Below are 26,691 nucleotides of genomic sequence, written 5' to 3'. Positions count from 1 at the left end.
ACTCCACATCCTTGCCAAAACCGGGGCTGATCCAGCTACTAATTTTTACTAGTCTAATAGGTCCTATCAAAATAAAGATTTTGTTTCAGAGACAGAAACACTGCCCAGGTTCAACCAGAGAAACAGACCCAGTAGGAGACATATATTAAGAGATTTAATGCACAGAATCTACATGTCCAACTGTGGAAGATGGCAAGTCTGAAATCCACAGGGCAGATCTTCAGGAAGGGCAGGCTGATGTTCCAGTCAATAAGCAGAACTTCTTCCTCAGGGACACCCCGGTTCTCTTCTTAAGGACTTTCAACTGACTGGCTCAGGCTCACCCAGATTATCTAGAATTAATCTCCTTTACGTATCAATAAAATCAACTGATTATAGAGGTTAATCACAGCTACAAAATACCTTCACAGCAACACTTAGTGTTTGATTGAATAACTGGATACAGATTGACACATAAAACTGACCATCAAATAGTCCAACTTGTATTTTAAGAAAATCATTCTGGGGATGGGAGGAAGGCTGAGTTGAAGGAGAGAGAACCTGGAAGCAGAGAGACGCATAGAGAAACCAGAGCATTACCTTAAGGGAAGGGTGATTAGGACCTGAATTAAGTAGTGGCAGCTGAGGTAGAAAGTCAGAAGCGACTTAAAAGGCCACGCTCAGCTTGTTGGGACTAAGTGACCTGGTATGAACAGGGTTGAGAAGAGAAGGAGAAGAATGGGCAGGATCAGGGGTGGCACCGAGTTTTCTGCTTGGTAGACTGGGTAGATGGGTTGCCATTGACCGAGACAGGACATACACGGAGAGGAAAGAGTAGGCTTTAGGGAAAGTGATGGATTTATTTTTTAACATAACAAAGTGTGAGATGCCTGTGGAACACCCAAATAGAAGGACCTGGTAGGAGATTGGCATGAAGACTTTTAGCTCTTTAGAGAGGTCAGAGAGTTTCTGTAAAGAGAGGTTAGTGAAGCAGATCTACTTAAGTAGTTTTTTTCTTCATGTATATATGGATAATGTTTCTGCTAAGTGGCTTTGGTACAGGGTGTGCTGTTGTGATGCCTTTGATAATGTTACATCAATGTAACCACTCTGTGATTATTCCTGCTGCTGCAGTAAGTTAGCCCAGAGCAGAGACTGCTTTCCTGGTCGACTTTTGCAGGGACCTACCCGTCTTACAAGACTTTCTCCCTAGAGGTCAAGATGCCATTGTGAGGGTTAGGTCTTCAGGAGGAGCCCATACCTATGAAAGCTCTGTCTCCTGAGGAATATCCAGGATGGAGTCACTAATTTCTGGGGAGTGATCTGAAAGCACATATACAAAGCATGATTAATGACTGCGGGCCAGCTCACAGCCCCCTAAAATAAGGCCAGCCCAGGCACGCTGTCTGGGGAGAAGCACCCTCTGCTTTCCCAATTTCCAATCCTAGACCTCCTCTGAACAGGTCTGCAGATAATGGATGGGGGTTTTGTGCACTGGGAGGTATGGGAACATGGGGAAGAAGAAGGAATGAACATTCACTGAGCACCTTCTATGTGCCATGCAGTATGCTGCGCACCTTCGATTAAAATGGCGACAACTAATGCTCACCAAGATTTGCCTTGGTGCAAATGGCTTGTATGGTTTATTTTCTTCTATTTAATTGTCTGAACAACCATATAAGATGGGTACCATTATGAACCACATTTTAGAAATGAGGAAATCAAGGCAGAGAGATGAAGTGACTTGCCCAGGGTCGTACAATTGGTAGATATCTAAGGTGGGATTTGAAAAAATGTTCTGATTCTGTGCTGCCTCTCTCTGATACTGACACAGCCACCCTCCCCTCCCTGGTCCTGTCATTCAGGGGAGCAAGACTACAGGGTTCTTTCTCTAATAGTTCTTACAGATTTCTGTCTTCACAACTTTAAGGAGCAGGTGGGTTGGAGGAAGTACTGGGTGGAGATTAGGACACACTTAGGTTCCTGTCCCAGCCTCTGTCTGACTTTGGACCTTAGACCTTAACCTTTTGTTAAGGTTCATCATCTATAAAATAGACATACTAACATCTGAGGATCAGATGAAGAAATTGCTAGGAAAGTGTTTTTGTAAACTTTGGGGATTATTCTGTTGCACCTGTACCTACTGCCTTGCTTTTCAGAATATCCTCTTGCCTGTTATCTTCCCTAACCCTGACTCCTCTTATCCTTTATTATGATTTATGACATTTTTATCACTTAAAAGTCTCTGATAATCATGCCTTGAGGCAGGAGGCCACTAAAATTCTTATATAAATAATTTCACCTCCCTGGGCCAGCTGGAGGGGGCAGGGAGGTGTAGCAGATTTAGCAGCTGTTAAAGCTATAACCAAGAGAAGTCTTCTTGTCAGTCACAGGAGTGAATCATTCAAATGGCTGCTTTGCTGAGTCCTTCCCAGAGCCATAAGGCACACTGGATAGCAGTGTTGCTTTCATCACTCACTAAGCCTAAAATGAAGCTCAGCTTCTTACTTTGAAACGTAGCAGGCATATGTATTTGAAAGAGCATGGGTTCTGGAGCCAGCATTGCCACCTACTAGCTAAGTGACCTTGGGCAAGTCATACTGCCCAACTGGGCCTCAATTTCCACATCTGTAAAATACGATTGATAATACCTGCCTCACAGGGTCATTGTACAGCTCAGATGAGACCATGGGTGTAAAGGGCCCAGTGTGTACCAAGTGCTCATTAGACTCTCAGTAATTCTTGCTGCCCTGAGTCTCTGAGCTGTGGGAATGAGCACCTTGGGGAGGTCGATTTAATGAGGGGTGAAACAATCTGGTTTTCAGAGTGCAAAGGCAGAGGACTCAGTAATAGACATTTGAATCACAGTTCTATTTTTAGTTCCATCCAGCCTAAGGTTTAAAAATGTGGTGTCTTCACCAAGGGGGGAAGGTGGTGGGGAGGTGGTGGGATGAATTGGGAGATTGGGATTGACACATATACACTAAAATGTATAAAATAGATAACTAATAAAAAAAAATTTTTTTAAACGTGGTGTCTTCCTCATGTGTCCCTTCCTCCTTTCTGTGTAAGCAGTGGAGGGTCAGGGTGAGGAGGGGGTTGCCCAGCATCTCCTGCCTTGGCAATGCTGTCTTTCTCCTCACTGGAATCCAGCACGGTCGCCTTGGTTACCATCAGCTTCAAGGGAATCGGTGCAAATGCTTGAACACGAGTGTTTTACTCTAGTCTTCAGTCTTCTAGTCTTTACTCTAGGTTCTCTCACTGCCAAACTGGCCTTCAACTTAAAACTTTGGAGGAATTTCATCCATCACCCCTGCTCATGTTCACAGTGTGGCTGACTTCATGAATTTAGGTTGCGGCAGTAAATATTTTTCCAGCAGGTCTTGTTCTCCAGAGGCACACATGCCCCACAGAGTCCGCCAGCCTCAGAGCTCTGGAGAGCCTCCTGGCGCTCATGCAACGTAGAAAAGGAATGCAGACTACTGGGCACCCAGGGGGCACATAAGAATAATAATAATAGCAAATGTTATTTCATGTCTTTCTTGCAGCACCCCTCTGGTAGGCTGGAGTATGGTTTAGTGGCTAAGAGCACAGGGTTTCAAAGCAAAGAGAACAGGGTTTGAATCCTAACTCTGCAACTTAACGCTGTGTGGCCTGGGCAAATTACTGAACTCTGAGTATAGGTCTCCTTATCTGTCAACTGGAGGTAATAGTACTCATCCCACAGGGCTGTGAGGATGAGTGAAAGAATGCATGTAGAGCTCAGCACAGGGCCAGGTACACAGTAAGCACGAAACACAAAGTAACTGTGGCATCAGTTTTACAGCAGAGGAAACAGCAGCCCAGGAAGGTTAACTCATTTGTCTAAGATAGGCATTATCCCTATTTTATGTAAAAGGAAACTGAGGCTGAGAGGTCAAGGATCTTGCCCAGGTTATACAACTAGTAAGCAGCAGAATCTGAACTTTAAACCAGGTCTCCTGATGTTTTACCAGAAGCCTCTGGAAAACTGGAATAGATACCCCAAACCAGTTTATAACTGGCCCCCTGGTGGTGGAGCTCCAGCCCAGCCTCCCTTCTGCTGAATCCCTCTCTCTAGACATGGGTGCTGGTGAAACATGTGTGCGTGCACACACACGTTTGTATACAAGTACATACATCTAAATGATGGAGCAGGAAAATGCCCTGGGAGACCACGATTCCCCAGAGGGTTCAAGGGATACAATGTTTTAGTTAATGGATTTTCTCAGAGTATTAACCCCTTGGCTTCAGTTGTTGTTGAGGGTCATTTTGAAATGCATTGCAGCCATTGACTTTCTCATGCTAGAAGGGGCTGTCTAGTGAGCATAATTAAATCCTCCTTAAATGACAGAGAATCTTGGCAGAGTCTCCAGTCATCATTAGAATGACCAGTCGTGATGTTTAGGACTCTAATAACAATCTGTACATCTGTCTGGGTCTCTTACACTCATTGTATCATTTAATCATGGCAACAGCCCTTTGTGTATGTTGGGAGTGAGGAGCAGGATGGGGACATAATTATCCCCATCTCACATGTAAGAGAATTCTTTAAAGCATTCAGCACGAATGCTTTATTGGGAATCATATAGCGTAAGAGTAGCAGAGCTAGAACTGAAATGACATTTGCCAAGGTAGGGCAGTAAAGCAGAAAAAAAATGGTTTTTGACTCAGACACACCTGGGTTTAAATCTCAGTTTTGACAGTTACTAATGGTATTGACCTTGAGCAAATTACTCCATCTCTCAGGTCCCAACATCTCTCATCTGTAAAAACAGGGAGAATAATAGTTCCCTTGCTGAAATTATTTTAAGGTTATTCCAAGTATATAATGCACGTAAAGCAGCTAGCGTTGTGCCTGGTCAGAGTAGGCCCTTAGCACATGGAAACTGTTATTATTCTGTCTCCTAGTCCAGTGCTCTTTCTGTTTTACCAAGATGTCCACTACTGTGATGTGGAAGGTTCAGGGGAATGGACTGACCTGTCTTGAGCCCATCAAACTCTAGAAGTGCCTTTCTGAAGTAAATATATTCTCATTAGCTTAAGGAGGGTGGGGTTTGTTTTTTTTTTAATCTCTTTCTAGTAACAGAGCCTGAGACAGATTTTTATTCATAGGTAAACTTAAATAATTTTACATCAATATAAGAGGTGCTGCAAAGCAGTAAAGTATCATAAATGGATGTTACTGATAGTGAATGTTCATAGTCTGGAAATGCTTTTTGGATCATGTAGGTCTGTCTTTAAAAATAAAAAATAAATACAAAATAATAATAAAAAATTAAATAAATATAAAAATATGCATAGAATTTGAATAGGAGAACAGGAGACATTTCATGTAGGGTCAAAGGTATGAAGGTAAGACAGTGTAAGATATGCTTGACTAGAACAGAAACTGTAATATAAGGGGAGCATACATGATACGGTTGGGAAAAAAGGCTCATATATAGAGCTTCACATGTGCATGTAAACATACACATATTCCTCTCATCTCTTACCCATGTACATTGCTAACCTAAAGTCCTTAGTTGGAAGTGATCAGAGGCATTGGCCAAATAGATCTTACTGCACTCAGCCTTGATCTGTGGGAAGGCAATATGATATAGAAGAAAGAGCCCTGGACCAGGAGTTAGGAGATTCCAGAATTGCTCTTGGTTCCACCCCCATCCAAGTGTGACTTGGATGAGACATGTAAGCTCCCTGGGCCTTACTCCTCATTTATAAAAATGGACCACTTTCAGAAAATCCTTTGGAAGTATTTATCAGGAGCCTTGAAGGTGTCCATTCACTTTCATTTCTTAATTCATATCCTGAAACTGTCTCCTTAGGAAAGATCTTAAATATGGAAAGAGCTTTATGGTTAAAGATGTCGATCATAGTGTTTTATAACTATTACAATTAGAAGTTGCCTAAATGTCCAACGATTGGGATCAGATAAATTTATGGCCCATCTGCTTGACTAAGTTGGTCACATAAAAATGAAAACAAAAAGGCATATGTTAAAAAAAATACTGGGAAAATCATACTTCCCAATGCAGGCAACATTCGTGAGGTCCTCTGGGATTCTTCACAATCTGGCTCTAGCCATTCACACCAGCATCCCTGTGCCACTGCTATTTACCATATATGATGACCTTACTATGGTGACCTTAGGTCATTTTCCTAACAAACGCCTTTCTCTTTGTATGCTTTTTTTTTTTTTTTTTTTTTTTTTTTTTTGCGGTACGCGGGCCTCTCACTGTTGTGGCCTCTCCCGTTGCGGAGCACAGGCTCCGGACGCGCAGGCTCAGCAGCCATGGCTCACAGGCCCAGCTGCTCCGTGGCATGTGGGATCTTCCCGGACCGGGGCACAAATCCGTGTCCCCTGCATGGCAGGCGGACTCTCAACCACTGAGCCACCAGGGAAGCCCTCTTTGTATGCTTTTATATGTCCTGTTCATCCCTCCTGAAATGCCCTTCCCTCCCTTGTCCAGCAAGTGAACACCTGTTCTCCTTCTGGTCCAGCTTTAGATTTCCCCAACTTCTTAGAAAGAATCAATTGCTCCCTCATCTCTGTTCCTGTACGTTTCATAAGGGGCCTCTAAAACCTATGTATCATGTTAGTCTTCTGTGTCTGTTTCTGTCTTTCTGTCTCCACACATAAACTGGACATCTCTTGAGGGCCATATCCCCAGTACTTAGCAGAGGGCCTGGCATTTAATGGGCATTCAGTACGTGTTGATTGAATTATTTTTCACTTTTTCTTTTTCTGTGTTTTCTGCATATTTTGTAATGACCCTGCTTATGCTCATAATGGAAGAAAAAAACAGTAATTCATTCATCCATTTATTTTTAAGGAGGTGACTGGCCTAATTCAAAGGTTCTCAAACCTGGCAGTGCATCAGAATCACCAGGAAAGCTTATTAAAATGCAAATTCCCACATCCCTAGACAGGCTTCCTGAATCCCAATGTCTAGGGCAAGGACCTGAATCAGTATTGTTAACAAGCCACTTGGTTATTGTGATGCTTAGCCACGTGTGGGACTCCTTGACCTAAGTACCTCTAAGGTGCTTTCAGCTTAGAGTCTTTCTCCTTCTTGGAGCGGCCTCCTGTCCCTTGCTACCCCTGCCATGAGAGGCTTCACCATGAGGGCATTGTGGAGCAACAGGCCAGACAACAGAGAATAGCTGTAATAGCTGCATTTATTGAGCATCTGTTCTGTGCCAAGGACTGCTTGTTTTATCTGTACAACAATACTCTAAGATCAGTTTCATTATCTCCATTTTACAGACGAGGAAACAGAGGCAAAGAAAAGTTGTATCTTGCCCAAGGTTAAGTAACAAGAATGCAGTGGAGCTCATATTTGAATTCAGTTCTGTCAGGCTTCAAAGCGCAGGAACCAGAACCTCCCTTACTGCCCCTTCTCTGCCTCCCACTGAAGGTATCCCGGCAGGGCCACGTGCAGCCCTGCTGTGTGCAGATATGCCAGGTGGGGTGGGTGGGCCCTGGAGCCCCTGCCCTCTGTGCAGACGTGTGGGATTAGCATGCTTGGGCAGCCATGCGCCACAGAAGTGGGGACTCCTGCTCACCAAATGTGCTCTGACACCCACCCACCTGTTTACTGGGTGCAGTGAAGCAGCGGAATTCAATTTGCGGCAGTGACCTAAGAGGGGCTATTTTTAGTAAGAAAGTAGGTCAGGGGCTGCAGCGGTGCTGCCTGAGAAATGAGCAGCCTCCCCTCTCACCGGGAGGCTTGTTCACTTCTCACGCAGACGGTGTGGAGGTGCAGAAGGCAGACCCGACATCCTCACATGACTGCAGTCATAATCGTCACTGCCGAGCCACTTGGGGGAAACACACATACATCAAAGACACAGAGGTTCTTGTCTGGGTTTGCCTAGGTCCTGGCCCCAGTCTTCCTCAAGAGATTAGAATCCCTTCAGGGAACATCTCGAACATGATAGGAGGCTCATGTATTGTGCTCCTGCTACGATTTTGGGTTTGGTATGCATTATCTCATTTAATCCTTGCAAATACCTCTGCAAAGTAGATATTATTATCCCCATTTTGCAGATGTGGAAACTGAGTCACAGGGAAATTGAGACTTATGCAAGAGCACACAGCTCATGTGTAGTGGAGCCAGATTTTGAATCCTGTGTGAGACTTCAAAGCTGATAACCAGATGACCAGTTCATCAAACCATGCTGGAGGTGATTTTTTTAAATTACCACTCTACCTCTGCCCCATTTTGCTTGGTACTTCAGAGAAAGCAGTAGAGATGGCTTTCTCCAGCTAGACTTATCTGAGTCAGACAACCTGCTCCTTCCAGGACAGGAAAGGGTACCAGATGTCTTCCCCAGAGAGGAGAAAGTACGTTTCTACCTACTACTGCCCAATCATTGAAGCCAGTAGTTGCCAAAAACAAACCAACCACTTGATTTCCCTGGGCCTGGAGTGTCTCAAAATGCTCTGTCCCACTGGCTCTGCCACATCTTAACTGCAGACCTGTGGCAAATTGCAGGGCACTCATTGGCGATGCACAGGCGGACACAAGCTTGTTAACAGAATGCAGTAACTGACACATCGTGATTCATTATGCGCAGCACGGAGGACTACAGCAGAAGCCCACTTTGTGGCCGATGGCTGCTGGCACCACCAGCCTTGAGAATTTGTTCCTGGCTCTGTTCTGGCTCTCCAGCTGGAAAGCACCATACCTTCAGGGCCAGAAGCAGTCTGAGGCTCCCGCCTTATCCTCCCTCCCTCCCTCCAGGCAAGGAGTGAGGATATTTCCCCTGTCCCCAGGCTGCATAATCTCTGAGGGAGGTTATTTGTTCACTCACTTATTCAACATATATTTTTGAAAATGTGCCATACATGTCACAGAGAACAAAACAGACAGTTCCTGCCCTCACAGAACTTACAGTCCCTCTCTGGGCCTCAGTTTACTTATCATCAAATGGATAGGGAAGAGAAAAGTGGATTGCTCAATCTCTTCTAGCTCTAAGATTTCAGAATCTATGATTCTGGATTATAGTGTCAATCTTAGTCATTTGTATCCAATGCCAAAGGGAAAAAAATGAAAATCTAGAATTTCAGAAGCAGATGGGAACCACGGACATAAGCTAGTTCAATTTCTTCACTTACAGATGAGAAAAATGAGGCTACAAGAAGAGCGTGACTTACCCAGTGGCAGAGCCAGGCTAGGGTGGCCAGTGCCCGCTGAGCCCAAGCCTCACCTCCAGCCTTCCAGAGGCTGCCTCCTCTCTCAGCACACTGATGACCCCCTTGCGGAACCCTTTCTACATCTGGCTTCTCTAACGCTGAACTTTCCTGAGTCTCTCCTACCTACATAGCCAACCCCTGCTTCTGGGCTCCCTTACCAGCCTCAGAGCCTGCGGCCTGGGAGTGGAAGAGGAAGGATTAGCTGTGCCTCAGAGGTAGCTAACCTGATAGCTGAGCCTCAGAAGGTGAATAGAATTGGATTCATTGTACCAAGACCTCCAAATAGATGGCCGAGAAGGAGTGGAAACAGAGCAGGTAGAGTTTGCTCTGAGCTCTCAAACAAGCAGATACAGACAAACCACGGTGAACCTAGAAGGGAAGGGGAGCCAGTGGCAGTGGCCGGGGAGCAGTTGCGCCGTGAGCTCACAGAAGCCGCGCAGAGGGGCCGGCCTCCCCTCGTGCCGCAAAGCCCCTCTGTACCTCTGCCCTTTGCCTGTGTCCTCCATTTAGCCCGTGGAAAGAATCTCAAGCGGGGAGGAAGAGAGGATCTTTCTGATGATCTAGTGGGGCGAGGGGATTGAGTTCACAGCAGAGAGGTCCGCAGTGGGAGGCACAGCACTTTTTCAGTGACCAGAATGTCACTCTGGGTGGGGAAGATGCTGTGGGTAGACAAGTCTGTAGCCAGCTCCTAAAGTGCCTGTTTGTCTGTGGCTTTCCCCTTCTCTCCATCACAGTCTGGGAACCAGTACCTTGAAGCACTTGATTAATTAATAAGTTTTCTGCACTATAATGATCCCCTAGGTTGGAGGTGCTCAGAGGTAGGAGGGTAGGTCAAATGTAGGTCAGAGGCGAGCAGAGGATGAGAATACTGTTCTTGATTTTGAAAACCTATATCCATTTTGTGTATCCATGTATAATTTTAGTCTCTTAAATTGATCTGTATTATTTTCCACACTGTACTTTTGTAGAACATAATTTTCCAGTAGGCATGTAACATCATTCTCAAAGAACTACCTAATGCATGTACATAAACTATGCCATATGTGCACTTATAAATGTATATATCATGCTTAAAAATAAATCATTCTGAATTTTTGAAAAATGACTTCAAGTCACTTGGCTGTGAGGTGGAAACATAAGTCTGAAGCATTGACTCTTGTGTGTCCTTGGGCTGCTCACTTTCCCTTTCTGCCCCTCTGCTCTCATACCTACAGAGTGAAAGGGTTGGATCAGTGTGGTTTTGCTCACCTGGCCTGTGAACCAGTTCTGTCGAATCACTTGAGATGATTGTTAAATGAACAGATTACTGGGCCCAATTTCAGATCTGTAGAATTGGGAATTGAGTACTTGCAAATTTTTAGTTCTAACAATCCTCCAGGTGACTCCAGGTCATGCAGCCAGGTTTGGAATAGTTATCTTCCAAGAACCCCACTGGTTCTGTTTTAGAATCCTCTGCCTTCTCTTTCTTGCTCAGTTTTCCTGATTTTCTCTAATCCTTTTTTTCCCTAGAGAGCTCCCCTCACTAGACTGTGAACTTCTCAGGAGCAGGGCCACATCTTGCCCACCTCTGTATCCCTGGAATCCAGTACAAAGCCTGGCACACAGGAAGTGCTTAGTAAGCAGAAGGAGGGAATGAATGGGCTTTCGTGGCTTCGCTACCATTTGTGCACATCCAAGTAGTTTCCATAATTTTTCCTGTAGACTCAGTCATTATATATCTTCTGATATGATAAAATGAAAAAAAAAAACAGATTTTGGAAACTAACAAAAATGGATGTGAATCTCAGTTCTACCTCTTCTTGTATAGTAATTTATTCCAAGTCATTTAATCTCTTTAAACTGCAGATTCCTTGATTGTATAATAAGGATAATAGCACCTGTTGCTCAAGATTGTTGTGAAGATTAACTTACTACATGAGCATATGCATGTAAAAGTGCTTGACATTAAGTAGGAACTCAGAGACTTTAGTTGCTTTCTTCCTTTACATGGAGGAAACTCATAAGACTCAGAAGAATGGATCATCCCCAAGCCAGCCACTGAGGATGAAATATGGTCTTTTATCATCATCCCCTGGCTTCCTGGGACCCTGAGGCTCTGACTGAGGTCCAGGCGTTGCTCAGTCCTGAGCACATCAGAATTCGGACTTAGAATCTCCTGACTCCAAATGCAGTGTATTCTCTCTATTACTCTGCTACAGGGAAATAGAAAAAGAAGTAGCAAAAGAAATTCAAGGAACTATTATAGGTTTGGGTTCCCCATGCAGGCCTGATGTCTGGGCTTGCAGTGAGAAACCCAGGTTCATTTAGAGGGGTTAGTTTCCAGGGCCAAAGATCTTTGGGTTGGTTTTGTTAGCACATCAGCTCCCCTCTCTACACACTCCGGGCTGGAACTGCCACAGCATGCTGCTTTCCATAAAAGTCTTTTTTTTTTGGCCGTGCCCCTCGGCTTGCAGGATGTTAGTTCCCCGACTAGGGATCGAACCCGTGCCCTCAGCAGTGAAAGCGCAAAGTCCTAACCATTGGACCTCCAGGGAACTCCCCTTAAAAGTCTTTTTCAAACCAAGTCCAGCTGTTTTATCCCCCAAAGGGCAGCCAGATTCGTTGTCCTCTGGGAAAAATGGAAAATGGTTATCCCTCCCCACGATGCCTCCAGCACCACAATAACAACAACAGCCGCCCTTTACCAAGTGCCTCCTGTGCTGAATCTTCCCTATGCTGACATTACTGTGAGTAGGTATTATTAGCTCCATTTTACAGGGGAGTAGGTTGTCCTTAAGACTGTAGACTTCAGAGTTAGACTGAGGTTCAAGTCCTGGCCCTACCATGTTCTAGCCAACCCTCTCTGAGTCTCAGTTTCTTTATCAGCAAAATAGGATTAGTAATGTATACCTCATAGTACTATAAGGACTGTGTGAATACCACATGCGTGGTACTTCACATAGTGCCTAACACATGGTAAGGAAATCCTCCATCAATGTTAACTGTGGTGATGATGACCCATGACAGTGATGGTGACAATGCCATGATCTATGTTCTATAGAAGACAGGCCATCATAGTAGATACTAGAAGGATGAGGAGAGATGGCAAAAAAAACCAGTAGTTCCTAAGACAAACTCAAGAGAACCTCAGGAATGGTGTTGGAAAGGAACATGGTGTTATTGGTTGGAATAAATTAAGGGAAGAGCTGTGTTTTACTTATTCATTTAGTGTATTTTTATTGACTACCTACTATGTGTCAGGCCTTGTGCTAAAAGCTGGAGATACAGTAATGATACAACAGATATGATCTCTGCCTTCAGGGAGCTTACAGTCTCATGGGGGAATCAGACACTATTAAAATATTTACACTAGGATAATTATTAAAATAATTATAAAATTACAAACTAGGATAAATGCTATGAGATAAAGGGACAGGTTGCCATGAAAGTATATAACAGGGGTCCTGACCTACTTCAGGTGATCAGGGATAGTTTTACTGAGGAAGTAACACTGAGATGAGATTTGAAGGATCAGTAGGAGTTTATTAGGTGAGGGAGTGAGTGAAGTAGAGAAAAACTTCCTAAGCATATGGCCCAGTATGGCCCCTAAGGTGAGAGGTAGCTTAGTGCTTTCAGAGAACTGAGAAGGTCAGTGTGACTTCAGTACAGAGAGTGGCGAAGAGTGTGAGACTGGAGAGGGAGATCAGGGCCTTGCTGAGGAGTTTTTTCCTCCTTATTCTATGATCATGGGGACCATTGAAGGATTTAGAACAGAGGTTATTATACATGTGTGTTGCACATGTGGGGAGTGACATGACCAACTTGGTATTTATAAGAGGTCTTTTTGGCAGTGGTGTTGAGAATGGGTGGGAGGGTACAAAAGTCACCGTTGGGAAACCAGGTAAGAGGAAGCTTTGCATTAGTCCCCCCCCACCCAAAATAACGCTGGATTGGGCTGAGTAGTGACATCAGAGGTGAGGAGGGAGAAGGGGTTTGAGATATTTAGGAGGTAAAATTGGCAGGACTTGGGCTTCCCTGGTGGCGCAGTGGTTGAGAGTCTGCCTGCCGATGCAGGGGACACGGGTTCGTGCCCCGGTCCGGGAAGATCCCACATGCCGCGGAGTGGCTAGGCCCGTGAGCCATGGCCGCTGAGCCTGCGCGTCCAGAGCCTGTGCTCCGCAACAGGAGAGGCCACAACAGCGAGAGGCCCACGTACCACAAAAAAAAAAAAAAAATTGGCAGGACTTGATGATGGACCTACGAAGAAAGAGGAAGTAGGAAGGACAGCTCCCAGGTTTCTGGATATACAAATGAATTATGGCCCTGCCATTCTAAGCTTAACCAAACAAACAAACAAACAAAAAAGCTGAAAAAGATAAGACCAGATTTGGGTAGAAAGATCTTGATCTGCTTTTGAACACATTGCGTTTGAGGTGCCTTTTAGACATCCAGATGTAGGTGATCCATGCCTGGGGCTACCATGGCAGGACATAATAACCTTAGAATGCCTTTGGGCGCTCTGACCCAGATCCAGGCTCTCTGGGGGTCAGGCTTGTTTAGTCTAGTTGGTCTGAGGACTCATGATTTGCTTCTCACCCTTCGTGGTTCTGTTTCCTTACCAGAATATCCTGAAAAGGGGTGTCAAGAGAGAATTCAGCCCAAGGGAGGGGTACAAACAGTCTGGGGAGAGAGTCAGCTTCTCCAGGGGAAACAATTCAGATATTGATACATATTGTCTTAGGTGTTTATTTCCCCAAATCGGTGGTTGAGATATTTGTGTTTGATGTGTGTGCATTTCTTTATTCATTTATTAATTAAAATATTTTCTATTAATATCTATCTACAATGTGGCAGGCACAATGCCAAGTCAGAAAGGACCCCTGGTTCTTTGGGAAGTGTCATCCCCAGAACCTTTCTGGCATTGCTGTTCTTGTGATCAGAAAGAAACCACATAGGATGCTGCCCTTTTTCTGAATACTAAATCTCCAGGATGCTGACTGCTGACTCTTATCAAGGGGCCATGTCCTTGACTTCAGAGAGTTGGTTCGTCAGGGGCTCCCTCTGCAGCTGAGACTCCCACATCTGTCTCTGGACTTCCTCTCTTTCGCAGAGTCTCCCTAGACAGGATCTGCATCAATGCCAGTTCTTTACTGTGAAAGGGGCACAGCTGGGCAGCCTGAGCTCCAACCCCCCATGCCCACGCCTGGGCCACGTGTTCCTATTTGTTGTCCGCGAGCATCTTTCTGTGTCCAGGTGATGGCGAGAGAAGTGGCAGTGCCGGCTTCGTGTCCTCGTCTGAAATGGCCGAGGAAGTGGGACTGGGGGGCAGAGGGGGGAGAGCAGAGGAGTGACTCATTCAGCCCTGGCACCACGTGATAGGATCTGCGAATACCCATGTGCAACAGATACATGCTGTAAGAACATTTGCCTTGTGAAAATCTAAACTCACGAGCCACATGAATTCAGGACAGTGATTACCATCATGAAAGGGAGCATAGTGTCCTTTCAAAAATCCTCTAGTATATTTAACATGCAGTGCGGTGAGGGAGGGGAAAAACTATGCCAGTTTAGGCACTTGGGGGAAGTTGACATTCCCTGTGTCAGTGGAACAAAGAACTTTGTACAACTGGAGTGGATGGTGAGCCCCTGTTTAGGGGAGATGTTCCTGCAGAGGGTGACCATATGTCAGGAGGGACAGAGAGACTCCTTCCCAGGGTGGGATGGTAGACTGAGAATTGCATCTCTAAGCTTCTCTGATTCTTGGCTTTGCTTTTCATCTTGAAAAGTAAGTCTGCCTTAGGCAAGTCTGCCAAGGATGGAAGTGTCCTTGAAGTCAGAAGGACCTTGGCTAAATCCCAGCTCCGCCTTTCCTAACTGTGTGACTTGGGCAAGTTGCTTACTGAACCTCCTTCTCCTGGTCTGCAAAACCAGGTCCATAATACTTCACAAAGTGTGTGTACAAGGGTCAAATGAGTTAAGCCTAGCAGCCAGCACCCCAGGATATAAGACAGGGGAAAGCTTTGCGGAGCCCCTAATCAGCAGATCAGCTGTCAGCGCTGGTGTGTGCGCACGGCCTGGGTCTGCACACTCTGGTCAGAGAGAACATTCGTTGCTCCCCAGAGCACAATGCAGGGCATGTGCCAGCTCTCTGGCAGCCTGGGGCTGGGACACACTGTCCTATTTCTGCCTGAGGAGACATGGGCTTAGCAAGCAGTTAGCCCACCTGGCTTAAGTTTCCCCAGAGAACTCAGTACTCATTACAGAGAAATCCTTTCAGGTTCCAAGGGTGGCATGTTGCTGCAATCTGACCCCTGTAAGAATTCTGGCTATGTCCCCTTCTCATGCCAGCTCTTTCCTAAAGCTGATTTTGTGAGGAGTTATTTTCCTAATGTGTTGGTTAAAATCCTGATGCATGTTTCTGATGGTGTCTTAGGAGGTTCACACTGTTTTTATTTTCCAGGGGAGCATTAACGAGTTATGGACTAGCCTTTGGATGGAGCTAGCACAGTCACTGTCAACTCAAGGCCATTTGCTGCCTGCAAAATTCTTGGTACCCCAGGCATGGCTCTGGCTTCATTGTCACCATCTAGCACACGTGAATCATGCCATCCCGAAGACACTTGTCCCGGTTCAGGGTGCCTATCACAGTCATCACAGTTTCCATCTGCACATACAATGCAGATTCATATTCATTGGTTATTTTCTCCTCCAACATCCCTGCAGGCTCTGTAGGGTAGAGTTCTTGGCCCCTTTATTCAGATGAAGAGAATATGGCTCTTGCAAGGTAATTTGTCTGACGTCACGCAGCTGATTATTGGCAGAGCTGTTTTTCAAATCCTGGTCTTTTTAAGGGGCAGCCTGACAGAGTGAAACACCATCCAGCATTTGCGTCTCATCTGTGACATTCATGAGCTTTGTGACCTTGCACATGCTAGTCATTAGTATTATAAATGTTATCAACATTAGTGGTAACAGTGAAGTTTCCAAAGCATCCAGCGTGGTGATAGGTGCTCTACACCTTACCTCATTGCATTCTCCCACTGGACATTAGAGATGGGTTTTATTATTATCTGTTTTACAGATAAGCATCCTGAAATTCAGAGAGCTAGAGTAACTTGTCTGAGCCTCAGTTTCTCTATAAAATAAGGATATTAATACCTCCCTGGGAGGGTGGTTACGAGGACTGAATGAATGTGTGTAAACTGCGTAGCACAGGGCCTACAATGGATGAGGCACTCAATCAATGCTTCCTTCCTTTCTCTAGTTCCCCCTCTGACTCCTAATCCAGTGGTCTTTCCATTGCATCCCATTTAATCCATTTAGAAGCTGAGGTCATGCTGAAGTCCTTTCATAGCTTTCTCTCTCACTCTCTTCCCACCCCCCAGAGGCCACTTCAAGTCTCTGATCTGAGCTGTCTGTCAGATACCGCCTCTTTAGTCTTCTGCCAGTTCAGGAAGCACCATCTTTTCCTGGCATGCTGCTCCACACCCCTGACATTTGCCCCAGGGCTATATGTGCTGGAACCCTAAAGCCTGCCCTGGCCTCTCCAGCTGCAGGGCACTCCCCTTTCCCGACTTTCTTTAAGGCAAACTCAGGTGGTTTTCTTTATTTTGGCATCTTGCCTGAAACCTTCATGTTGTTATGTTGTGTTTCATGAGGGCTGGCACAAGGCAGTGACCTGGAACCCAGGTCTCCTGACTTCCAGCATCATGTTCTACAGCTTATTATTTAATGTTTAAGAAGCATATGCAGTAGGTCATGGGCAAAAATAGGAGCCCTGTCTTTGGGGATCCTCAGAAATGTATTTCTTTGGCTCTCAATAAATGTTTATTTAGCACCCGCTCTCAGCCGGGCCCTGGGTGTGGCAGTGAAGGAAGCACGCGGGTCTGTCTTTCACGGAGCTTTCCCAGAGTTCACATTCTAGGGTGGGAGGTAGAGAATAAAAACGTGAAATAAGTTGGAAAGATAATTTGAGATTTTAAGTTTCATGAAAGAAATTAATTGGGCTGTGGGATAGAGAGTACCTGGCAGGTGTTTTGTGCACTGTGGTTAGGTAGGGTGGTCAGGGAAGGACTCCTTGAAGAGCTGCCATTTTGAGCTGAGATCTTCAAGGAAAAGCTGGGGCAGGAGGATTCCAGGCTGAGGGAGCAGCGAGAACAAAGACCCAGGGGTGGAAAGGGCTTGGCTGTTCTAGGAGTGAAATGGAGATCTGGACGACTGGGACACAGCATGCCAGAGGGAGGAGGGAGGAGGGAAGATGGAGAAGGTCGGGAGCTAGAGGATGTTGGGTCCCGGAGGCCAGAGAGTTTGCGTTTCTAGATCTAGTGGGAAGCCACTGAAGGGCTTTAAGCAGAGGAGTGATGCAATCTGAAAGAAAGCTAAGTGGAGAATGGATTGTAAAATGTGAACGAGGAAGCAGAGATACCAGTTAGCAGGCTGTTACAATAGCCCAGGAGAGTTGACAGTGGCCTGGACTGGGTTATGACAGTGGAGACAGAAGCACATCAGTTTGTGATTATGTTGAAGTTAGGACAGCAGGGCTTGGTGAAGGATTAGATGAAATAATCCATTCTGCTCAATCTATTCAGTACCATTTAGCATAAATCAAAGTGATCCCTAGTTTCAGTTCCTAAACTGGGGGTTGAGGGGGACGACAGACATCTGGCGGTGGGTAGACTGGAGAGGTGACGGACCTGACTGCCAGGATGTACCTCTGCAAGTTTGAGAGACCAGAGACAGAGGCTAGTCCTTGCATCTCTGAAAGACAGCCTGGAGGAGTGAAAAGGGGAGATTTTTCAAAGAATTCATTCGTTCAGCAGTCCTATAGCAAGTGCCTTATCCGTGGCTGGTGTTCTGCCGGTGGTGAGTAAGATAGGGCTCTGCTCTTCAGCACCTCCCTTCTCTTGGGGGAGATAGAAATGTAAACAGACAAATCTCAGTGAGTCGGGATAATGACAAAGGGATGAAAAAGGGGATGTGGGAACATGAAGGAGAGGACTTTTCATAGGGGAAGTAAGGGAAGGCCTCACAGAGAAATCGGGCATCAAAGGGGTTAGGAGGAAGAACATTCCAGAAAAGGGAATAGCATTTGCAAAGGCCAGAATCCTGAAAGACGGCGGTATATTCAAGAAACAGAAAACAGCTGAGTGTGGCTGGGGTTTAGAGTGTATGGTGGGGAGGAACAGGCTGGTATTTAAGGTTGCTGACTGCTCTGCCAAGTGCCTTGTGTGCCATATTGAGTGTATTGGACTTGATCCTTTACACATCCAGGGACCAATGGAGGTCTTAAAACCAGGGTCTAGATAATGGAAAGCACATAGCTGCCCCATACCTGCTGCGTCTGGATGCAGCCTCAGGAGTGTTCTTACCACAGCTCTCCAGGCAGTCACTTCCCGTCAACCAGAATTGGCAGGGGATGAGGCCTATTTGCCATTCCCGCAAGAAGATGAGTCTGTGGAGGAGTTTAAAGAGAGAAGTGTTCTAGGACCGAAAACTACCTTTTATAGTTATCTCATCAGCCACAAGTATAAATTACCTACATTGTGTAAGACCTGGAGGACAGTCAGAGAGAACCCAGCGTCCCTGCTGTTGACGGGAGAGGGGCTATTGGGCCAACAGAAGAAATAACGATCTAGCCTGAAGGAACATATTTTTGAGTGTGGCCATGGTTGTATGAACTCCAAGGGGGCAGTGCTGAGGCAGAAAGTACCAGGCTTTCAAGGAACTCTGGTCCACTAGCCCTTGAATGGATGCACTTGACCTGTAGGGAAGTGCAGTATTTTAATAAATGCAAGGCCTTCTTGTCCAACTGACATTGGTCTCTTTCCCCAGGAAGCTCTTTTGAAAAGACCATGTAGCTCCTTTGAAGAAGGTAAAATATCCTGGGCTGAGAAACCAGGAAATAACCATTAGTCTAAGAGTTCAATGGTGGCCGTGATTGTCCTTGCCAGTTCCATATCCCTGGCACCCAGAACGGGACCTGGCACACGGTGTGTGCTTGGTGATGTTTGTTGAGTAAATTAACTAGGAGAAGAAAATAGCCAACCAACCAACCAACCAAACATCCAACCTGGCTTCTAATCCCAGCTCTTGAATTTCATTTCTCTTAACTATACAATGACCTGGTTGGTCCCTATGGCCCTTCACATTCTGCTGTCCTAGGATTCGAAGTTGATGAATAGAATGGTTTAGAGCAAGCCAAGTCATCACTCATATTTCTGATATGCCTCAAATTTAATCAGAATAAAACATCAAAATGAAGCAACACTTTACAACATCTCAGATATGCCTTCTAAAAACAGAACCTGCGTCTGTCTCTGAGTTGTGAAGAAAATGTATTAGGTTATATTAAACAGCAAGATTGTCCTTTTTGTAGGAAAGAAAATGAATTAAATCTTGTCTTCCTGACTGGGGATTTTAATTGGGATTTGAGTCAATTTGATCTAAATTTGAGCATCCATCCAGAAAACATTTATTGACATCTGCTATGAGCAGGGCTTTGTGCTAGGCATGTGGGAGAGAGGAAGATGAACAAGACACAAGATGTACAAGAGCCTTCTAGGCAGAAACTGACAGTCTAGTCATCAAGATAAAACATATACACACTTGACTGTGACCCCAGGTAGACTGAGAATCAACGGGGACTGGACTAGGGGAGATCAGAAGAGGAGACCCCTTCAAGCACATCATACAGGCAGGAAGTCTACCTCTTAACACACCACGTAGGGCTCAGAATTCACCGAGCCACCGTGGCCATGAGGATGTGTTCAGGGGCTGCCCAGAGCTCCTGGTTATTAGCCTACAGCCACCAAGTCGAGCTCCTCAGCACAAGCTGTTGTTGGCAGGGAAAATCACCTCAGGCATTCAGCCATTGGCCTTTATGAGCAATGGGTACACTGCGCCGCCAAGCTCAGTGGCCCTTTTTTATGACTCACATCCTTGGGGCCAATTCAAAGAAAAAGTTGTTCACTGCAGCAGGAATTCATATTTTTTCTTTTGCCCATGTTACCCTTTCTGCCTCGGCTCCCACTGAAATTCAAAATCTAACTAAAACGGGAGCATGTGCTTTCTGACATTCATTCAACAATCATTTGTCAAAACCTTCTCTGGGCAGGGCCCTGTGCTAAGTGGTAGGAGACTTATGCAGGCCCTGCCCTCAGGGAGCTGACAAAAGGCTGCAAGGACCAGGCCCAGGGAGAACTGTGATACCAGCTGTGAGAGGGGGCAGATGAAGTGCTCGCAGTCAGAGGGGAAAGAGTTTGCTTTTAGGCTTTAAAAAGGGAAAACCTAAAAGAGATCCATGGGATTTGGACCTCAAAAAATGTAGGGATCATACATATTGAAATAGATGTAGTAGGTTTTCTAAGATAAAATAATGACAAAAGCATTGAGGGAGCAAAAAATTTCCAGGCATGTTTAGGAAACTGGGAATACTTCAGTTTGACTATAACAAAAGGAACATAAAGGAGAATAATGCTTTTTAAAAAAAAAAGTTGGGGCCTGAGTCAGTTTAGGCTGCTATAACAGGGTACCGTAGACTGAGTGACTTAGACAACAAACATTTATTTCTTACAGTTCTGGAGGCTGGAAGTTCAAGATCAGGGTGACAGCACGGTCAGGTTCTTGGTGAAAACCCTCCTTCTAGTTCACAAATGGCCTTCTTGCTGTGTCCTCACATGGTAGAGAGCAGAGAGAGAGAGAGAGAGAAAGCTCTCTTTCTTTTTATCAGGGCACTAATCCCATCATGAGGGCCCCACCCTCATCACCTAATCACCTCCCAAAGACCCCATCTCCAAACACCATCACATCAGGGATTAGAGTTTCAACGTAATGAATTTTGGGGGAACACAAACATTTAGTCCATAGTAGGGCCAGATTATAGAGGGCCTCCTTAGATGTTCCAGGGTAAGGTAATTATATATTTAATTCTGTAGGCAATCAGATGTCACTAATAGTTTTTAAGCAGAAGTGTGCATAAAATCCTAGGGTTGGAAAGGACTTTGGAGATGATCCAGTCCAGCCCTCCATCTCACACATGAAGACTGACTCCCAAAAAGGGGAAGTTACTAACCCAAGGTCAGACAACTAGTTAATGATGGAGCTGGAGCCAGGGCCAGCACCATACCCAGATCTTCTGGCTTCAAATACAGTGGTCTTGCCCTCTGTGATGAGATCTGTACCTTGGGAAGATAATGCGGCTTTCTAGTGGAGGGAGACTGGGAAAGGAGAGGCAAGCAGCAGTCAGAGCTTTGGGAGACTTTTGTATAAAGTTTGGATGAAAGGCAACACCTGAGGTCTTTAGGGCCTTGGCAGTGGGCTGACAAGGAAGGAGCTGATGGGGGAGAAACTCAGAAGTCCAGCCAGTGGAGCTTGGGTGAGGAAGGCAGATGGAAGGGAGAAGTCCACTTGTACTTGCTTCGGCTGCTGTTCTTTACTGAGTTGTCCCATTGGTTCCATTTGGTAAACTACCCCAAAGTGGACAGGGAGGGAAATAAATCCAAAATAAATGCACCAAACACCTTCAATATTTTCTAAGTTAACCCTCTTTGTAATTTTTTTTTTTGGTCCCTCTTGCCTAGAGAACCTGGTCCTTTTTCAGAGCCTGGCCTTCCAGGTCGTGAGTCCTCAGCAATGTTATCCATCTACCAGCCAGCACTCTGGCTTTGTGGTTTTACGCATGGGACACTGGAGCTGCCATCATCGTCTGAGCGTCTCCGGTTTTAGGTTTCCTGCCAGGCCCTGTGAAGGTGATGTGCATGTGACTTGCCTCCCATCCCATGACTCTAGGTTTAGAACCAAAGCCCTGAGATGACCTCCAGCAGACACCGAGCTCCTGACTTCTGACCTGAGGAAGGCCCTGGGCCAAGACCACCTGCCTCAGAACCTGGGAGCATGAAAATGCAGATTCCTGGGCTCCCCTTTACACCTACTGAATCGGAATTTCAGAGTGGGGGCCAGGAATCTGTATTTTGGACAAGTGTCCCAAGTGATTTTTATGTACCTTAAAGATTGAGACTCTGCCTTAGGTCACTTAATTATTTTTCTGGGCATCAGTTTCCTTGTTTGAAAATGGGGAAATTATGTACTCAGTTTACTGTGAAAAAAGAAAAGCACTTGGGGAAAAATGCTAAAAGTTTTACATATATTTATAAAACTAATATATATGTATGTAAAATTATTACATGTATTACTAAGTTTACAATCTTGGGACCAAGAAAGTTTGAAACATTTCTCAGACTGAAATACACTAAAAACTGGTAAAAGGTCTGAGTGCTCCCACCTGGAGCATGTCTGCTTACCAAGCAAGAGAATATATGAATGAATACTTCCAGGAAAGATAAAACCTGAAGCAAGGTCGTTAAGCTTTCTCTTCGATATCCTCCACCTCATGCGTTCAGTCAGCATTATTCACTGAGTACCTAATATGTGTCAGGGCACTGTGCCAGGCTGAGTATAGAGATAAATAAGACATGGTCCCTGACCTCGAGGGGTTGGAGATCAATACGGAAATGAATGTTCAATACGATGTGATAAGCACTGGCTCCAGGATGGGTAGAGGGGTGGGTATTACTGCTCTGGCGACAAGAGCAGGAACCAGCTGTCAGGGAAGGTGTCACCAGCGAGGTGACCCTAAAGCTCTGTCTTGAACACAGGTACAGTTGTTCCAAGGAGAGCCCCTTTCATAGTCCTTGTCACTCACTGGCTGCCTTGTTTCATTCCATCAAATTCTCTCATCAGTTTCCGCCCCTCCTCCCCCATCAAACCAGTCTCAGGGACCCAGTTTTTTCCATCTTCACTGTACGAAAGCCTGCTTTCACTCTAAGTCAATTCTTAGGTTTAGTCATAAACACTGGGGTTTAAAACAATGCTTTTTTTTTTGGAGAGCGTGCAGTTTACATTGTTACTGCCAAATGTTACCCCCAAACAAAGCTCTATTGGAGATTTGTTTGTTTCTGTTTGTCTTTTAAAAAAAAATTTATTTATTTGATTGCACCGGGTCTTAGTTGTGGCAGGCAGGCTCCTTAGTTGCAGCACACAGGCTCCTTAATTGCAGCATGTGAACACTAAGTTGTGGCATGCATGTGAGATCTAGTTCCCTGACCAGGGATCAAACCCAGGGCCCCTGCATTGGGAGTGCAGAGTCTTATCCACTGCACCACCAGGGAAGTCCCTGTTTGTTTGCCTTTTACATCAGCTAGTTGATAGGAGAGGTGTTGTGCTTGGTTGGTTAGTTGTTTTTTCGGGGGAAGAGGATTGGTGACAAGTGGTTTTCCCCAGTCCTTGTTATTTTACATAAATTATTACTATTTTGCTTATCTGTAAAGAATTAAGGATTAATACATAGTCGAAGTTGAGTTGTATAATGGCCTTCTTAGTGTTTTAAGGTAGAACAACAATAGGTAGGGAATCAGACCCTAAACTGAGATAGCCCTTCAAAATTTATAAAGTGTCCTGACCAGGCATGTCCTTCCTACTCCAAAGGTGATCCCCAAGTTCTCAACCTCGACCTTGGCCTGCTCTGAGTAGAAATGCAGAACCTCAAACAAACTCATGGTTGCCAGGGGGTAAGGGCGGGGAGGGACAAATTGGGAGATTGGGATTGACATGTACACACTACTATATATAAAATAGGTAATTAATAAGGACCTATGTATAGCACAGGGAACTCTACTCAATACTCTGTAATGGCCTATATGGGAAAGGAATCTAAACAAGAGTGGATATATGTATAACCAATTCACTTTGCTGTACACCTGAAACTAACACAACATTGTAAATCAACTATACTCCAATAAAAACTAAAAAAAAAAAAAAAAAACCAAAGGAAAGAAATGCAGAACCTCAGGCCCTACCTGAGGTCTGCTGAGTCAGAATCTGTATTTTAACAGGATTCCCTGGTAACTCATATGTACATTAAAGTTTGAAAGATACTCTGAAGTTAGTGAGTTATCCCCATTTATTGATTAAGACACTAATGTCCAGAGAGATTAAGGAACTTGCCCAAGATCACATAACAAGTATAGGATTATCCTGGTTTATTACATAATAAGCCAGGATTCAAGCCCTGGTCTCTCCAATTCCAAATTCAGCATCTGTCCACTGTACAGCTGGGCTTCTTTGTACCATATTAATTAAGAACACTTCTTGAGTAGTTCATGACCAATGAAGAGGGGAAACAATGATAATTTTTCAAGGTACAAGTGTGTCTTCTTGAGAGCTGCAGGAGACAAGGAGAGTCAGAGAGCTCACACACTGAGCTTTAACTTTATGCCAGGCATGTAGCCTTGTCTCCACTTTACAGATGGTGAGACTCTTTAGCATTTTACTGAGATACCAACCTGTAGGGACTCAGGAAGGTAGGGTTGAAAGTGGTATTTAAAGGTCTGGTACTAGGACTTCCTGGATCAGAGGACAAGGAATCAGAGAGATTATGAACATTTTTTTTTCATACTTGAAGTAAGATGCTCTTCCTGTACGAGGCCAGCTTCTTCCTTGACTAATCAGGTTTGGTGGCTGCTTACTCCCTCCAAAATCAGGAATTCAGGAATTCAATCTTTGGTCACTTGGAGCTCCTCTTGATTTATGAACAGCTCTGTCTCGTAGTGTAAAAGTGGTTTTCCCAAAGAGGGAAAAAATAGCTTAAAAGAAGGCCTTGAAGAATCAAGATGACAAAATGTATTATTTATAAGAGCCTAAAATAAGTGCCGGATCCTCCACTCAAAGTGAGCAGGCGACAGCCAAGCACTGTGTGGAGTGGAGCCCAGCCGACTCCAACTAGATCCATGTGGCAGGCCGCTCAGCCACAGCTCTGCTCAGGATGCCAAGAATCCTTCTCAGGAGGTGACCCCCTGCCAACATGGGGCAGCCCGTGTAGCTCATACAGATGCGTCCCACCTTACAAGTAAGTACAGTAGGATCAGTGAAACAAGGTAATTCTTGAAGGAGAATGTGGGAAATGCAGCAAGAGTCTGTGGATTGGTGGGAACACACACACATCTATAAGATTATTTTGAGTTCCCAACTTAGTAACTCAAGGATACAGGTATGTGTTGGGAGCAGGGAGGACAGGAGTAGATGCAGGGTGTCTCAACACTCCTTCACTGGCTCCTGGGTCTGTAACGGAGCATGTAGCTGCTGATGGCACTGGCCATGCAGAGTAGGTCCTGCTGCATCCAGGTAATAGCCACTTCTTGTGGCATAACAGGTCTTTTTTTTATTCAAGGCTTGGCTCATCATTCTTGAAGAACTTAAAACAATTTCTGTTTTCTTTTAAGAGAATGTTTACAAACATCTCTCCTACAAAAGTCTCTCCTGCTTTTTGAAAGAAACTCAGGGTCAGCAAGTCTACATTTTGTCCAGTGGGGAAGAGGCAGAGTCAGTGTCCAGGGGCCTCAGATCAATAGCCAGCATTATAGAAAACCCATTTCCCTTGACTCTACCATAATACCTTTGTTAACTGGGTGCGTGTGATACTGACTTATACCTGAGGACCATTTCCCAAGTCCATTTGTCCGTAGAAAGGAAGATTCAGTGACAGGAGGAAGGTCACTGAAAAATAGAAGGGATGCCAAGAGACTTCTGAGGACACCCCAGGCTGTCATGAGACTGTGCTCCAGCTTCAGAGTGATGACAAGTCTGCTCTTCCCAGTAGAACAGTAGTCTGGGATTTAAACAGAGGTTGTAGCCTTCAGAACCCTCTCACCTGTCTCTTATCTGTCCTCTGTTTCATCCTTTTCCTTCCTCTTACTCTTCGAAATTTCTCTCCTGGGCTATGGTGACTACACTGTGGGGGAGAAGTGCTTTCAGTAGCTTTTGCTGTATTTGGAGCTTGCTGTGTGTTCTCTGTTGACCGATGGCCTCCTCCCCAGCCATGGGAGCTTGTTGTGGTCCATGGGGCCGATGCAGCTCGTGGCAGCATCAACTAGTATTGCCTTAGGTTCTAATCTCAAAGGTCTTCCAGTTTCCTCTCATCAGAATGGTTATCCCTGGAGTGTAGGGTACCTATCAGTAGGCTCAGGTTTACCTATATGCCCTGACAGTGCATGGAGCCTTCAAGAAAATGGATGTCTGACCTTCCTACCCCCCACACCCCAATTCAGAATAATAAAATCTTAAGACTAAAAGAAATCTCAGCATTTTAATATCCAAGTATCTATTCAATATTTGAATGAGGCAGCATGGTATAGAAGCATGGTATATGGAACTGGTTGGGTTCAAATCTCATCTCTACCACTTTCTAGCTGTGTGATCCTGGGCTGGTCACCTGATCCCTCTAAGCAAGAAATGCCTTGTAGAGCCAACCTGGAGAATAAAGGATGATATAGCTGAAGTGCCTACATATATGATGTGCTTGATAAGTAGTGGATAATATTATCATTATCCTGAAAACCAGGGGCTTTCAAAAACTTTTGCCTGCAGAATACCTGAGTTCTTTCAGGTGCTTTCCATCATATATGGTTTTTAGACCCCCTACCACTCTGGTTACTTTAGTAGTAGTATTATTACTATTACTATTT

At 45.0% G+C, this 26,691-nt stretch overlaps 1 protein-coding gene across 9 annotated transcripts in view; it reads left to right on the top strand.

Annotated features, from left to right (window-relative positions):
• Positions 1-26,691, top strand: part of SERGEF (secretion regulating guanine nucleotide exchange factor) — a 218,963-nt gene that overhangs the window by 150,852 nt on the left and 41,420 nt on the right. For 3 of the 9 annotated variants that reach the window (XM_073808655.1, XM_073808654.1, XM_073808653.1), the window contains one exon: positions 21,754-21,921. The exons of 5 other annotated variants lie outside the window; for them this stretch is intronic. In XM_073808655.1, coding sequence (XP_073664756.1) covers positions 21,754-21,921 — 168 coding nt within the window. Of the gene's footprint in view, positions 1-9,120; positions 10,566-21,753; positions 21,922-26,691 lie in introns of those variants that run through there. One more of the 9 variants, XM_073808659.1, reaches the window with a different exon arrangement.

This window comes from Tursiops truncatus, chromosome 8, assembly GCF_011762595.2.
Source record: "Tursiops truncatus isolate mTurTru1 chromosome 8, mTurTru1.mat.Y, whole genome shotgun sequence".
In the NCBI taxonomy this organism is placed as follows: Eukaryota; Metazoa; Chordata; class Mammalia; order Artiodactyla; family Delphinidae; genus Tursiops; species Tursiops truncatus.
This window is presented reverse-complemented; position numbering and strand designations above follow the sequence as displayed.